Below are 13,575 nucleotides of genomic sequence, written 5' to 3'. Positions count from 1 at the left end.
GCCATTTAGACTCACATGGAGCGTCAACATGGGGAGCGTACAGCAAATTTCCTAGATGTGAGAGAGGCGAGTGTGTGTGTGTTGGTAGGAGGAAAATGTCATAATTAGTCCCAGTTTAGGGTTTTCCAGTTGTGCCGAGTAGGGATTGCTGTGCCTTTGTCTGATTCTCCAGGTGGCCCGGGTTGGTGCACACAGTCCAACCTGTTATCATTTCCTGGGAGAGAGTGTTTTGGTCTTATCTGGGGCTCCCTGGTACATTTGAGGGAGGAATGGGTGCCCGCCTGGCCCAGTCGGTAGGGTGTGCGACTCTTGATCTCAGAGTTGTGAGTTTGAGCCCTGCATTGGGTTGGAGAGTACCTAAAAATAAAATTTATTAAAAAAATTTTTTTTTTAATTTTAGAGAGAAAGAGCAAGATTAAGTGAGGGAGAAGGGCTGAGGAAAAGAGAGAGAGAATCCTAAGCAGACTTCATGCTTTGCACATAACCCCATGTAGGGCTTGCCCTCCTGACTCTGAGATCGTGACCGGAGCCGAAATCAAGAGTCAGACCCCCAACCGACCTAACCACCCAAGTGCCCCTAAGAATAAAATCTTGAGTACATACATGCATACATACATGCTGTGTTCTGAAATGGAGGAATCTTGTCCAAGATTTCAAAGAAGTACGATGAGAAACTAGCTTGGAGTTGATAGTAAGAATCTATAAAGAAGACAAGAAATTAAGTTCCCTTAGTTGAATCTCATTGTATGAGGGGCGCCTGGGAGGCTCACTCAGTTAAGCATCTGACTTCAGCTCAGGTCATGATCTCACGGTCTGTGAGTTCAACCCCTGCATCGGGCTCTGTGCTGACAGCTCAGAGCCTGGAGCTGCTTCTGATTCTGTGTCTCTCTTTCTCTCTGCCCCACCTCCCACCCCACTCATGCTTGCTTGCTCGCTCTCTCTCTTTCTCAAAAATAAACAAACATTGAATCTCAGAATATGAAAGTTGAAAAAGGTGTTCAAGATCATTAGGCCGCCCGCATGCTTCCAGGTAGTGATCTGACGCTGAGGGTAGGTGGCTCGCGAGGCCCTCCAGCTAGTTAGTGACCTAACTTGAGCGCTGGTGTCCCCTCTGTTGCGTACAGGTGTCAGCTGATGGTGCTGTGGGGTTTCTGTCAGCAAACTGACCCCAGCTGCTTGTTCGCGGGTGAGAAGAGACCCGACACTAACCTTCCTGAGGCCCGCGTAGCCTCGGACAGGATTTGCAAACTTTGTCTGTAAACGTTTTAGGCTCGATGGAAACTGTGTTAGGCTCTGCAAGCTACACCGGTCTCCGTCCCTTGTTCTGTACTGTGGGCTTTTTTCAACCCTTTGGAACCACGATCACCATCTTAGCTCCAGAACCATCCAGAAGCAGCCGTGGCTGGCTCGGACCAGGGCCCTGGCCCATCCAGCCCACGGCGTCAGCACCTTTGAGCTTTGCCTCTCTTCCAACAGGAATCCGTCACTCGAAGACCAGGCTTGTGACCGAATTTACCGAGTGGGGCAGCAGAGAGACGTTGTTGTGCACAAGTAAGTCGAGGCCTCCCGGGACCTAGACCCCCTTGCAAGCTTTACTTCTGTGAAAGTCTTTCTTGGGTGGTGCTTTCATAGAACATAAGGTGTTTGGTGATCCCTTGACTCATGACGACCTTGAGGCATGGCCTCCCTGGGACTCCCTGCCTGGGGGAGAGCACGAGCAACATGGGGCTCCCTGGGGGGTGGTCCCTGCAAGAGAAGAACGTCCTTGCATATCAGAGCCAGGAAGGGCAGCCGCATCCCCACCCTTTGTTTATTGAGGTTTTGCCTTTAACTTCTCTGTTGACATGCTTTCAGACATGTGGAGAAGAATGGAAGAGTTCTTGAGAATAATATCCCCGAAATTCTTGTTTGCAAAAGTAATGCCAAAGAATTCTCACATGCGGGTGTATGTGGGCGTGTCCGGGCCGTCAGTGGATTCCCCATGCCGCTCGCTCTCTCCTCACCCTGGAGGCCCCTCCACTAATCCTGCCGTCCACTGCGCGGAGTCCACAGTCTGTGTCGTCGTCCCCAGGCTCTCTGACACATCAGACCTAGCGACCCAGATCCATGCTAACTACCTGAATCTGAGTGTGCACCTCCTTGCTCACCCGTGCGTTTGGCTCATTCAGCTCCTAAAACTTACACCCACCGAGCGCTCTATGTAGCGAGCACTCTGACCTGTTCTGGCACTCGGGAGGCTGCAGACTGATGGGACGCCACCTCGGGTCTCCTGATGCTTCCTAGTTCCTTGTCTTCGTGAATAGTGTCTCCATATCCAGTCCTGGGGCCGCAGACTGTTCCTCCCTTTATCTGCACTCTTCACATACCGTGTCCATTAATTTCATTTCCTAAAGGTCTGCGATAGCCACCCCTTCCTTTCCCTCCACACCGCCACTTCCCTCTGGCAAATCTAAATTTCCTAGTATGACCCACGAAGCCACGCACAAGGTGGTCCCCACCGTCCCATGGTGCTCCAGCATGGTGGAGTCCTCTCGACTTTCACCCTGGCCAGACTGGACAGCCTGCTCTTCCTGTGGCACAGCCGTGTTCTGAAACTCAGCCATGATTTTACCACGTTCCCGTTCCCTAGGACGGGCTCACCCGTTCCGTTCCACAAACCCCTGCTCATGCCTCAGGTCACACGTCACGAGTTCAGTCCTCAATGGTGCCTTCCCTGAACACCGCAGATGCTTCCTTGTACTCTTGGCGCACGCTGGGCATCCTTCTGTTAGCACTTTCTGGACGCCTTGTGTTGATTTTCGGTCTGTTGTGTACTCTTTGACAGCTCAAGATACCCCTCCATTCCTACGCTTAGCACAGCATATGGCCTACTGTAAATGCTTAATCAGTGCGTGTCGAATGAGTGTGTGACAACAGTGGCATTTCTTCAGGGTGTAAAAACCCGTGTTCAGTGTGAATTAGCCACGAAATAAGACACTGCACTTACACCGGCACATGTACCCCTAGCAGACATTTGATAAGCTTTAAGGCCTTCCGACTTGATCAAGATTGAGCTTTTTCAGTGAAAGTTAGGTCGCTACACGTTTTTGCATGAGGATACCTTTGTCTTATTCGGAGATTTTCCAGCCACCTGAGTTAGCTTCAGAAAGAAACGAAAAATAATTTAAGCTGCATCATTTTACATGGGCATATATTTAGTCCAGGTTGTGTGAATCTTCTAAACATGGAGTTTTTAACTAAACCTAAGAAAGCTTAAAGGAAGAAATCTTAAAAACAAAAGCGTAAGTCGAAGTTTGAATATGTTGTGAAATATACAGTTTTGGGTGTTTGATTATTTGCTTATCTGTGTTTTTAGGTTTATTTGTGAGGGAACAGTGGAAGAGAAGATCTTACAGCTTCAAGAAAAAAAGAAAACTTTGGCCAAACAGGTTCTCACAGGATCTGGAAAATCCGTCAAGAAGCTCACTTTGGCTGACCTCAAAGTCCTTTTTGGCATCTAACTTCCTGTTTACAGGGCTTAGGGTAGTGCCGCTGTTGGTTTGTGTCAGGATCTGGGAGAGCGACCTACATGTGACCCTCTGAGCCCCCCCTTAGCCCGAGGCCCTTCCTGGAAGGAGGTGTAATGGAGCCTCAATTTTTTATGTTAACTAATTGGTGAATCAGTCAAGTTAATCAATCGACTTATTTAAGAGTGACAGAAACCAATGAACTACTTCAGAAAAAAGAAAGTGCCTTAGAGTTCGACAATTCTGGAAAACGACGCCAGGGGAGTTGTACGAAAGCTTCAGTAAAAGCCCAAAAAGCCATCTGTTGCCTTTCTCCTGTCCGCTCACGGGGGACCAGTGTCACTGCGCTTTCCTACGCCGGCTCCACGCCATCTGCCCCTCCCTCCTGCCAGCGAGGCTTCTCCTTTTATCATGTCTCCATGTGGAGCAGAGAGTGGACCCTGCGGCCACGCCCCTGCAGCCATCTCCCACCAACCAGTTCTCCCTCCCAGGCCTGAGCCCAAGGAGCCGCCTCATACGTGAGCAGGTGTCTGGTATCATCACACCATCCAGTATTTAGTGTCGTTTCCAGTGTTCCATTATTTTCTGTCACTATAATATGTGCTACTTGTGAAATAAAATGGACTATGTCTTTTTTTTTTTAATGTTTGTGTATTTTTGAGACAGCGAGCGTGAGCAGGGGAGGGGCAGAGAGAGAGAGGCAGAGGATCTGAAGTGGCTCTACACTGTCAGCACAGAGCCCGATGCAGAGCTCAAACTCTCAAACCATGAGATCAAGACCTGAGCCAGAGTCTGACGCTTAAGCGACGGAGCTGCCCAGGCACCCCCGCTACATGCTGTGTCCTCTTTATAGTACAGGCGGACCTCCCTTCGTGGCGCCTTGCAGATACTGCATTCCTTGCAACAGCATTTGCTCATTTCCTGTCCGTGTCCCAGTTTAATAATTTTCAACAATGTTTCAAGCTTTTTAGTTATATTTGAATGGCTGCCATCTCGTGATCAAACCTGAACAGGTGAGGAGCTGCTTGTGACGGATGAGCAAAGACCGTGGCCCCTTGACCTGCAGCTCCTGGTGAAGATGCTGTGCAGACCATCGAAATGACAACACAGGGCTTAGAACATTCCAGAAACTTCCTCGATGAATCAGCGGCAGAATTTGAGAGGATTGACTCCCAAGTCTGAAGGACGTCCTACTGTGGGTAAAATGTGGTCAAACTGCATCGCATGGTACAGAGATAGCGTTTGTGAAAGAGTCAACCAATGTGGCAGACTTCAGTGCTGTGGTAAGAAATGGCCGCAGCCACCTCCCTGATCCACGTGAAGACAGGACCCTCCACCAACACACCCAACATTCAGATGATACTTAGCTTTTTTAGCATGAAAGATTTTTTAATAATTTATAATTATATATATATATATATGTATTTGTGTTTTAGATATACTACTATTGCATACCAAACAGTGTAGCGCAAATATAATTTTTATACGCACCAGGAAACCAGGAAAGTGGCCTGACTCACTTGACTGTGATACTTGCTGCGCCTTGGCGGTCTGGAACGGAATCAGCAATATCCGATGTACGCCTGTGTTTGAAGTTTTCCAGATTTGCAGTATCTGGGGCATTTGGTATCATGGTCCCATTTAGCATCATTTTATTTTAGTGTTTCTGCCGTCGGATCCTTTAGTATTCGTATGATGGTTTAACCCAGGAAATGTGTGCCTGGCACTGTGGCAAAGATGTGTGCTCACTGACCCCCTCTTCCCGAGCACCTGGACAGACCACACACGGTCCGTATTACTGAGCTCTAGCCAACGGAACGAGGAGAGGAGGGATGTGAGTCATTTCTTACCTGCCCTCTTATTAAATCGTTGCAATGATTCAAGCCGTGGCTTCCCTCATCGGCCCACCAGATGCAAGGAACTGATGGACACCTGTGGACTCCCAGAGAAGTCACTAGGTCAAGAATTCCCAACCTACTTCTGGGCCGTGGGCCTTTTTGGCAGACTAGCAAGCCTCACTTCCTCAATGACTGGAACAAAGCCTTCCTCGTTTGTGCCCGCCCCTTCACCCCTGCTCACCCACACTGGATTGTCACGTGATAAAGAAAATAATATTTTAAAAAATTTCTTTACATTTATTTTTGAGAGAGACAGAGCACAAGTGGGGGAGGGGCAGAGGGAGAAGGAGACACAGAATCTGAAGCAGGCTCCAGGCTCTGACCTGTCAGCCCAGAGCCTGATATGGGGCTCAAACTCACAAATCGGTAGATCATGACCTGAGCCGAAGTCGGACGCTCAACCAACTGAGCCACCCAGGGGCCCCCCAAAATAATATTTTTTTAAGCCACTGAGATTGGGGGTGTTCATACGGTATTGAATAGTCTAGTACAAACTCGATACTTTTATACTTGGAGAGCCTGTTCATGTTTCCGTCCCGTTAGCAATCATTTCCAAAATACATCCGGTAATTTCTGTTAGGATTGTGGTTGTTCTAGATAGAACTGTTGCCCTCGCTTAAATGAGCGTTAGAAGATGAGGCCCTTTGTTAACCCAGTCACGGTATGGACCGCAGCACCGGAGGCTAGGTAGGCAGTGGTGCTGAGGACGAGGACGGAAAGCCTACGAAGGCGAAGCCAGCACAGCCTGGTAGGAAGAGTTCTTGTGTAGAACTTAGTCTTGAGTCGAGTTCCGGGTTTGTCCCAGCTGGGGGCATAACCTTGTAAAAGATCATTAACTTCTCTGCACTTTGGTTGCTACACTTGTGGGCATCGTTTTCAGAACTCAACTAAAGCGAGGTCCCTGAGAAGTTCAGGACATGAAGGAAGTAAGACTGCCCTTCTTGCAGGTTTGGTTATAAGATGAACGCATGGGCCAAAGACACAGTCCCTAGTAGCAGTGGATCTCAGGCCAACGAGAATGTGTAAACCCTGGCTCCTCTCTGTGCTGATTGGCTGGTATCAGGCCAGTTTCAGATCCCCTGGGCACGTCGGCTCTGTCAGCTGTAAGATGTACAGATTAGCATCTCTCTTTATGCGCCTCTGGGAGTTTAGTAACTAATATACATACTGTAACCCGTCTGAATGGAGGTCAGTCGCATCAGTGAGAAGGTTGTTATAAGAACACTGTGCATTCCAAGCACTGTTGAGGAGAGAGGCACTGTTAGCTTTGAGGTTCAAGCATTTTATTTAACTTTATTTTTGAGAGAGCACCTATACAGGCATGAGGTGGGGAGGGGAGAGAATCCCAAGCAGGCTGACAGTGCAGAGCCTGACACAGGGCTCCATCTCGCGTACCGTGAGATTGTGACTTGAGCCAAAATCAAGTCAGTCATTTAACTGACTGAGCCACCCAGGTGTCCAGAGGGTCGGGCATTTTTGCTTTAGTTTGGAGATGGATGCAGGGATTATAACATAATCTTCAGGTATTCAGGGCCCGTTGACATGTAATCTGTAAGATCCCGTCTGATACCTTAACCAGTTTAAACTCTAGTGTTGTTCTGACTCTAAGCTAGCAAAGCTATGTAATTATGTCCTGGGTAAGTGCTTCTGTACCACTGAGATGCTATTGATGTGAAGTGGAACATTGCTTCAACGGGATGGAATATACCAAACGACACATTCTTTTTTTTTTTTTTTTAATATTTATTTTTGAGAGAGAGAGAGAGACAGAGCACAAGCCGGGGAGGGACAGAGAGAGAGAGACACACAGACACAGAATCCGAAGCAGGCTCCAGGCTCTGAGCTGTCAGCAGTGGGCCTGATGCGGGGCTCGAACCCATGAACCGTGAGATCATGACCTGAGCCAAAGTCGGACGCTTAACAGACTGAGTCACCCAGGAATCTCTCCCCTTCTCCACCCCTGCATCCATGCATTCTTACGTCCTAGTCCAGGAGTGGAAATGACTCATGAATTCATATAAGTAGCATTCTGGTGTCTTAGTCCATTTCTAAGGCTTGGGCTGACGTGATGGGCCTGTATGCCCTCTAGCAACAGGCCACATCTCTCACTCGGGATCTAATTGAGTTTCTGCCAGCGTCAACCAGCCCTCCTTACGAGACACCCCTACTGTCGGGTTTTCTTACGGCTGCCTGCCTACCTTATCAGGCTCGGGTAAGGACAGAAGGATGTGATAAATGCCTTGTAAACCACAAAGCGCTGTTCAAGTGCTAGTGTTACTGCTTGGGAACAGGACTGGGGGTAAGAATAACAGGAGCAGGGGTGCCGCTGAAAGCCAGATGGCGAGTATCCATCACAAAAAGGGCAACGCTGCCGAGCACCCAACCTGCAAGGTATTTATTACGTGACAGATTTGCCTTCACGGAAGCCTTATAGTTTGACTTCGCTTCAGCAGCACTGATGTTAAATAGGGGCATTGCATACGCCATGGCTGGATGCAATCCTGAACCCTTTAAAAATCCACAAAGGAGTCTAAACACCCCACTGAGAACCCCTGTTGCCATGTGGTCATTATGACCAGCAATAGGTAGGATGACGTCTTTGTGGAGTATGACCCTTTTCCCAAGCAGTCGTGTATGTGACTTAGAATTGCTGTACATGAACTTGTTTACTCTCTGATTCTCTCTGTTGCCCAATGAAGTGGCTTTTGCCAGGGCTCAAAGGTGAAACCAGATCCTTCCCTACTCATAGGATCTTCACGGAACCATCAGTGTTCAGTATGACCTCTGTGGTCATCTGGAATCTTGATGTTGACTGTGACGCCTCGAGAGAATTGGGTTTACAAAGTGGGATGTTGCTCTGTATTTGCAACCTACCATCTAACGCTAAGAAGAGGCAGGAGGCATGTACAAAGCATAGCTGCAGGCACAAAGAATTCTAATGGGAACTTCGAATTCCTAAGCATGTAACCTAGAAGAAAATGTTTGCAGAAATAAAAATGAAACTAGGGTCCGTGATAGCACCAAGTGCCGCAAGAGTCCATAGGTCAGGATGGAGAAGGAAATGAGGGCTAGCCTGGCCCCTAGGGAGCAAACAGGGGAGATAGATCTGCAATCACATGACCTCTTTACAAGCTGGAGTCCTTTGTACCCAGAATCCTTAGCTAATCTGAGTGTGGGTAGAGACCAGGTATGAAAAGTAGGACGGGGAGACTACTTCCAGTGCTAAATCATTCATACCTTCAGAAACGTGTATTAAATGTGCCGGGTACCACTGGGCACTGAAAGTAAAAGGGTAAACAAAAGCCCACACGGCCCCGTCCTCCCTGAGGCTTACAGTCTCAACAGGGGAGGGGGCATGAGTCGCATCACGCGCAGCTGGGAGGGGACACTGGTGTGCTGTGGTGGAGAGCGGTGGTGGCCGAGAGGCCTTGGAACGAGGAGCGAGGACAGGATCCGGTTAGGGAAGCCTGGGGAAGTGACGAAGGAATTGAAATCAACACGTGGATGCTAACAAGGCAGAGTGAAATGCCTCTTTCTGTATTTGCTGCATTAGCATTGGCTTTACCCAACCGCCTCTTGAGACACACTTGGCAGGTACCCACCCTTTGGACGATTGCTTTGTAGAGATGGGAGTGGGTGGGCCGGCAGGTACGTGTGTGTGCTGACCATCTAAGACGGGCCTCCATGTTTATCCTGTTACAGCAGCCCAGAGCACAGCTCCTTTCTTACCTGTAACACCAGAGACCAGACGCACATCATCACGCTGCCCCTTGTTGATGCTTGAGTGCTCACAACTCCAGAGTGATTTCTGAACCTCTTTGTGACACGAGACAATTCCTGAATCCCCAGACTTCTTGTTTTCCTCACCGTGGGAGTGTTGGGCTCTGCGGATTACTCTTAACTTTGCTCGCAGGGCAACTGAATTGAGTGCAGACTCCATTGTATTGCAGGCCAATGAACAGTCCACCTCCCGCCCGCCCCCCACCTCCCACACAAACTATCGTGGTGTTTGTAAGGGAATTGGTACTATTAATATTGCTTAAAGGCTAGGGTGCCTGCCGGAACCTAGCTGTCTCGTAGAAAATTTCTGTCGCAATGTAATTTCATCTACAGTTGAGTTATACAATTACCAACCCCATTTTCCAATTGAAATAAGTGATAAGCCTTTTTATCCTCCGTTCTGAAACCTGATTCTGTAAAAGACACACAGGGAAAAATGATGTAATACAACAGGCTTCTTCATGGCAAAGCAATTCCCTGGATGTCTGAGGTAATTGGAAAATTCAAGGCTGGTCTCTAAGGTGCATATAATTTATCGAGCAGGTTTGAGAGAAGGCTGAGGTTTTTTTTTTTCCCCAAGTGGGACTTGGTTAAATGACAAATATTGGAGTTTGGGGGAAGGGAAGTCTGGCTTGTAGAAAACAGATACCAAGGAGATCCAAACTAAAATGTGTACCAAATTATGTCTTTATGTACTCAACAAAATGTTGATTAAGCTTCTACTGGGTGCCAGGAACTGTCCTACATGGGGACAGTATAGGCTACGAATGTCACATCCCTGCCTTCACAGAGCTGGCTCTGTCCTATGAGAGAACAGACATTAAGCAAGTCGAGTATGTATGTGAGGTGGTGATGAAGCCAAATAAGGGTGATACGGAGTCCTGGGGTGGGGAGATGCTATCTATACAAGCATCTTGTATAGAAAGGCTGCTCGACAGACCACTTGGAGAGTTTGAGGAGCCCTGGGCAGATGGGACTGGCTTGATTGGGTGACGGGGAGGGGGCCTGGGGGGGTAAGAGATGAGAGAAGAACAGGCAGCTAGGGTGCAGGCTCTTAGAGGCCTCTGTAAAGGCTGGCTTCATTCTGAGTAAGATGGAGGCCATTGCTGGGTTGAGCAGAAGAGTGACATGATCTGAGGTATTTCAGAAGGACCCCCTCTGACTTCTGAGAGGAGAAGAGGCCCCAGGAGGGGTGGGGTTGGAAGCAGGGAGATGAGTAAGAAGGCCGGGGAGAAATCTTGGTATCTTACACCGGGACAGTAACAGTGCTCCTCAGGTCTATTTTGAAGGGACAGGTGAAGGGACTCGCCCATGGATCGGATGTGGTGCTCTAGAGGACAGTCAAGCCTGTTTGCAAGGCCATGGGCTCTACCGCCTGTAAGAATGAATTTGGACTTCCATTTTAAAGAGGCCTAAAGGACTACAGGAGAAGCAGGTTGGCGGTGTAGGCAGGTGGGAAGTGAGAACTGGAAACTGGGATCTCTGCTGTAGACATCTGAAATTTGAGGTGCCTGTGATACATCCAGGTAGAGGGGGTGAGCTGCTGGATATAATCCTTTGGAATTTGGAGCAGGAGATAAGCTTAGGAGTTATCAGTGCCTACATGGTGTTGGAAGTCAGCAGAGGATGAGATTGCCTAGGGAGGGGGGAGATGGAAATGCAAGAACGGATCCTTTGGGCTGTCAGTGTGTAGGACCTGGGGAGACAGGGAGGAACTAGCAAAGGTGAAAAGTCAGGGAAAGTCAATGAGATAGAACGATCAAGGAGAATGATGCCACGGGAAGCAAGGGAAGAGAATGCTTCAAGGAGGGGAAAGTGATCCACTGTGTTCAATGCTATTGATGGAAACATTGGGGACTGACCATTGGATTCTGTAGTGTGGGCATTACTGGGGACCTTGATAAGGAGTTTCGGTGGAGTGGTGAGAAAGAAGGGCTGATTGGGCTAGATCTCAGAAACGATGCAAGAACATGTAGGGATAGCAAACAATAATTATTTCCGAGGGTTGTATAAAGGGAAGCAGAAAAATGGAGTGGTTGTCAGGGCAGGGGATGAAAGATTTTGTGGGCTGAGTTTTGTTCCCCTCAGAGTCCTAGGCTGAAGCCCTAACCCCCAGTGTGACAGTATTTGGGGATGGGGCCTTTAAGGAAACAATGGAGGTCAAATGGGGTCAGAGGTGTGGGCCCTAATTCAGTAAGAAGGGAAAGAGACCCCAGGGACGTATGTGTCTGCGTGGAGGCAAGGCCATGTACAAGCCAAGGAGCACCTTGGACTTCCGGCCTCCAGAAACAGGAGAAAGAAATTTCTGTTGTCTGAGCCCCACAGTCTGTAATATTTGGTCACAGCAGCCCCAGGAGACTAATATAAAAATCCAGGGGAATCCATTTTTTGAAGAGTTGGGGGGAGTATTGCAGCATGTTTGTTTTATGAAGTGAGCAGTGAGCAGAGAGGATTCCAGGAGGAAGGTTCCTGGGGTGGAGACATGGAATGTGGTCTAGAATAGACCCCAAGCATACACAGAAATATCGGCAGATGTGTAGATATGGTGGGAAGGTAGGGGAATTCTCTTCTGAATCCTTTGATTTTCCTGGTGAAATAGGAGGCCTGGTCCTAAGTGGGGAGGGGAGTATGAAATAATTTCATTTTTTCAGGGCAGGGGAGCAAACAGATTAGAGAGATGTCGTCAGACAATTGGGCGATGCTAAGAGCCCCCTGAAATTAGAGGTCATAGACTGAAAGCGAGGCTAGTCCTCGTGTTCTTGTGTTTTTCTCCAAGATCATACAGTTGGGTTGGACAGAGAGTCACATCCAACCAGGCGCTTTGTCGAGAATGACAGGGAGGCCACAGGCAAGAGAGATCATCGTGATGGTCTGGAGAACCTAAGCTGAGGGGATGAAGGAAAACACATGGGGGCATGGGGGGAACAGTGAGAAGTTAAGTGGAGTCCCTGCATTGTGGGGTCCGGGAGGAGAGTCAGATTATTACAGTGGGCAAGCCGGGGAGAGGGGAGCTTACGGTTGCAGGATGCTCAGAGTTCAAACTCTGCAGAGGGTGCAGTTGGAATCCAGCCAGGTCCGGGGGGTGACCGACTGTATGGCCAAGGGCGTGTGGATTCTGAGGATGTGCGGATCTTGAATTACCCTGAGAGCGAGGAGGGGCAAGCAGCTAGCACTTTGGGAGGGTCGCAAGGCCATCGCTGTCTTCTGGGAGGATCAGATTTGGGTTTAGAGAGCACCGAGGAGAACCTTCCCAGAAAACGATGAGAATATGGTGAACACCTTGATTTACAGCTCCGACGTAGCTCACGTCTGTCAGCCCTAAGGAGGAAATAAACGTCTTCCATGATGAGCTGACAGTCATGTGTTTCGTCTGCTTCCTTTGCCTGAACAAATTCACAGCCCAAATGAGTCACCTCCTTCTTAATGGATCTTGCGATGCAGATTTCAGTAATTATATTTAATACGTGCTGAGTTTTCGCCATATAAGAAATCAAGAGTCCCAGAAGGACACACCAAGTATATACAGTGAGGCCCTTGGCAGAGATGAGTTACCAGCACTGAGTGCCTCCTCTTCCAAGAACTCTCTGCAGGCTCTAACAGCTAAGCAGGCACACTCCAGGACTCAGAGCTTGTAGTTAACTTCCTAGCTTTACGGACAAAATTAAAGACTCCTCTCTAAATGACAGAGGGGTGAGAGAGGTGAGGGGGATGAATGTATGTAGATCACCTGGCATGAGTAGAACTGCAACCCATTTAGTCGGTGGTATTTCAACTCTGTTCTCTTTGTTTACTTACTGCTTGTATGGCCTTGACCAAAGAGGGATCTAGGGTTACAAATACGAGATGAGGGTGGCATAGGGGTCAAGCCGGGATCTCCACCTCAACAGCAAGACCGCATTATAATCCATGTGGTGTGCTAGCAAAAAGTAGATACAATGAAAGCTTTTCATTCCTTGATGGAAATAGCAACCATGTGGCTCAGGGAGAAATTAAAGAGTTACACATTCAAAAGTAAGAAAATTAGGGGTGCCTGGGTGGTTCAGTTGGTTAAGTGTCCAACTTCAGCTCAGGTCATGATCTTGTGGTTCATGGATTTGAGCCCCACATCGGGCTCTGGGCCAACAGCTCAGAGCCTGGAGCCTGCTTTGGATTCTGTGTCTCCGTCTCTCTCTGCCTCTCCCCTGCTCGTGCTCGGTCTCTGTCTCTCTCAATAAACATTAAAAAAAATTTTTTTTTTAAAAGTGCGAATGCAAACTGGTACAGCCACTTTGGAAAACAGTGTGGAGGTTCCTCAAAAGTAAAAACAGAACTACCCTACGACCCAGCAATTGCACTACTAAGTATTTGTCCAAGGGATACAGGTGTGCTGTTTCAAAGGGGCACAGGCACCC

At 48.5% G+C, this 13,575-nt stretch overlaps 1 protein-coding gene across 2 annotated transcripts in view; it reads left to right on the top strand.

Moving 5' to 3' along the window:
• TTF2 (transcription termination factor 2) overlaps positions 1-4,147 on the top strand; it is a 39,026-nt gene extending 34,879 nt beyond the window's left edge. Inside the window, exons 22-24 of one of the 2 annotated variants that reach the window (XM_039242762.1) lie at positions 1,125-1,186; positions 1,477-1,551; positions 3,356-4,147. In XM_039242762.1, the coding sequence (XP_039098693.1) occupies positions 1,125-1,186; positions 1,477-1,551; positions 3,356-3,582 (364 nt within the window). In that variant the 3' untranslated portion in view covers positions 3,583-4,147. The remainder of the gene's footprint in view (positions 1-1,124; positions 1,187-1,476; positions 1,552-3,355) is intronic. The other variant, XM_039242763.1, reaches the window with a different exon arrangement.
• Positions 4,148-13,575: the final 9,428 nt, after the last annotated feature.

This window comes from Hyaena hyaena, unplaced genomic scaffold (genome assembly GCF_003009895.1).
Source record: "Hyaena hyaena isolate Hyena2069 unplaced genomic scaffold, ASM300989v1 scaffold_217, whole genome shotgun sequence".
Classification (NCBI taxonomy): Eukaryota; Metazoa; Chordata; class Mammalia; order Carnivora; family Hyaenidae; genus Hyaena; species Hyaena hyaena.
The sequence above is the reverse complement of the archived record's forward strand: the minus strand, read 5'-3'. Positions and strand labels throughout refer to the sequence as shown.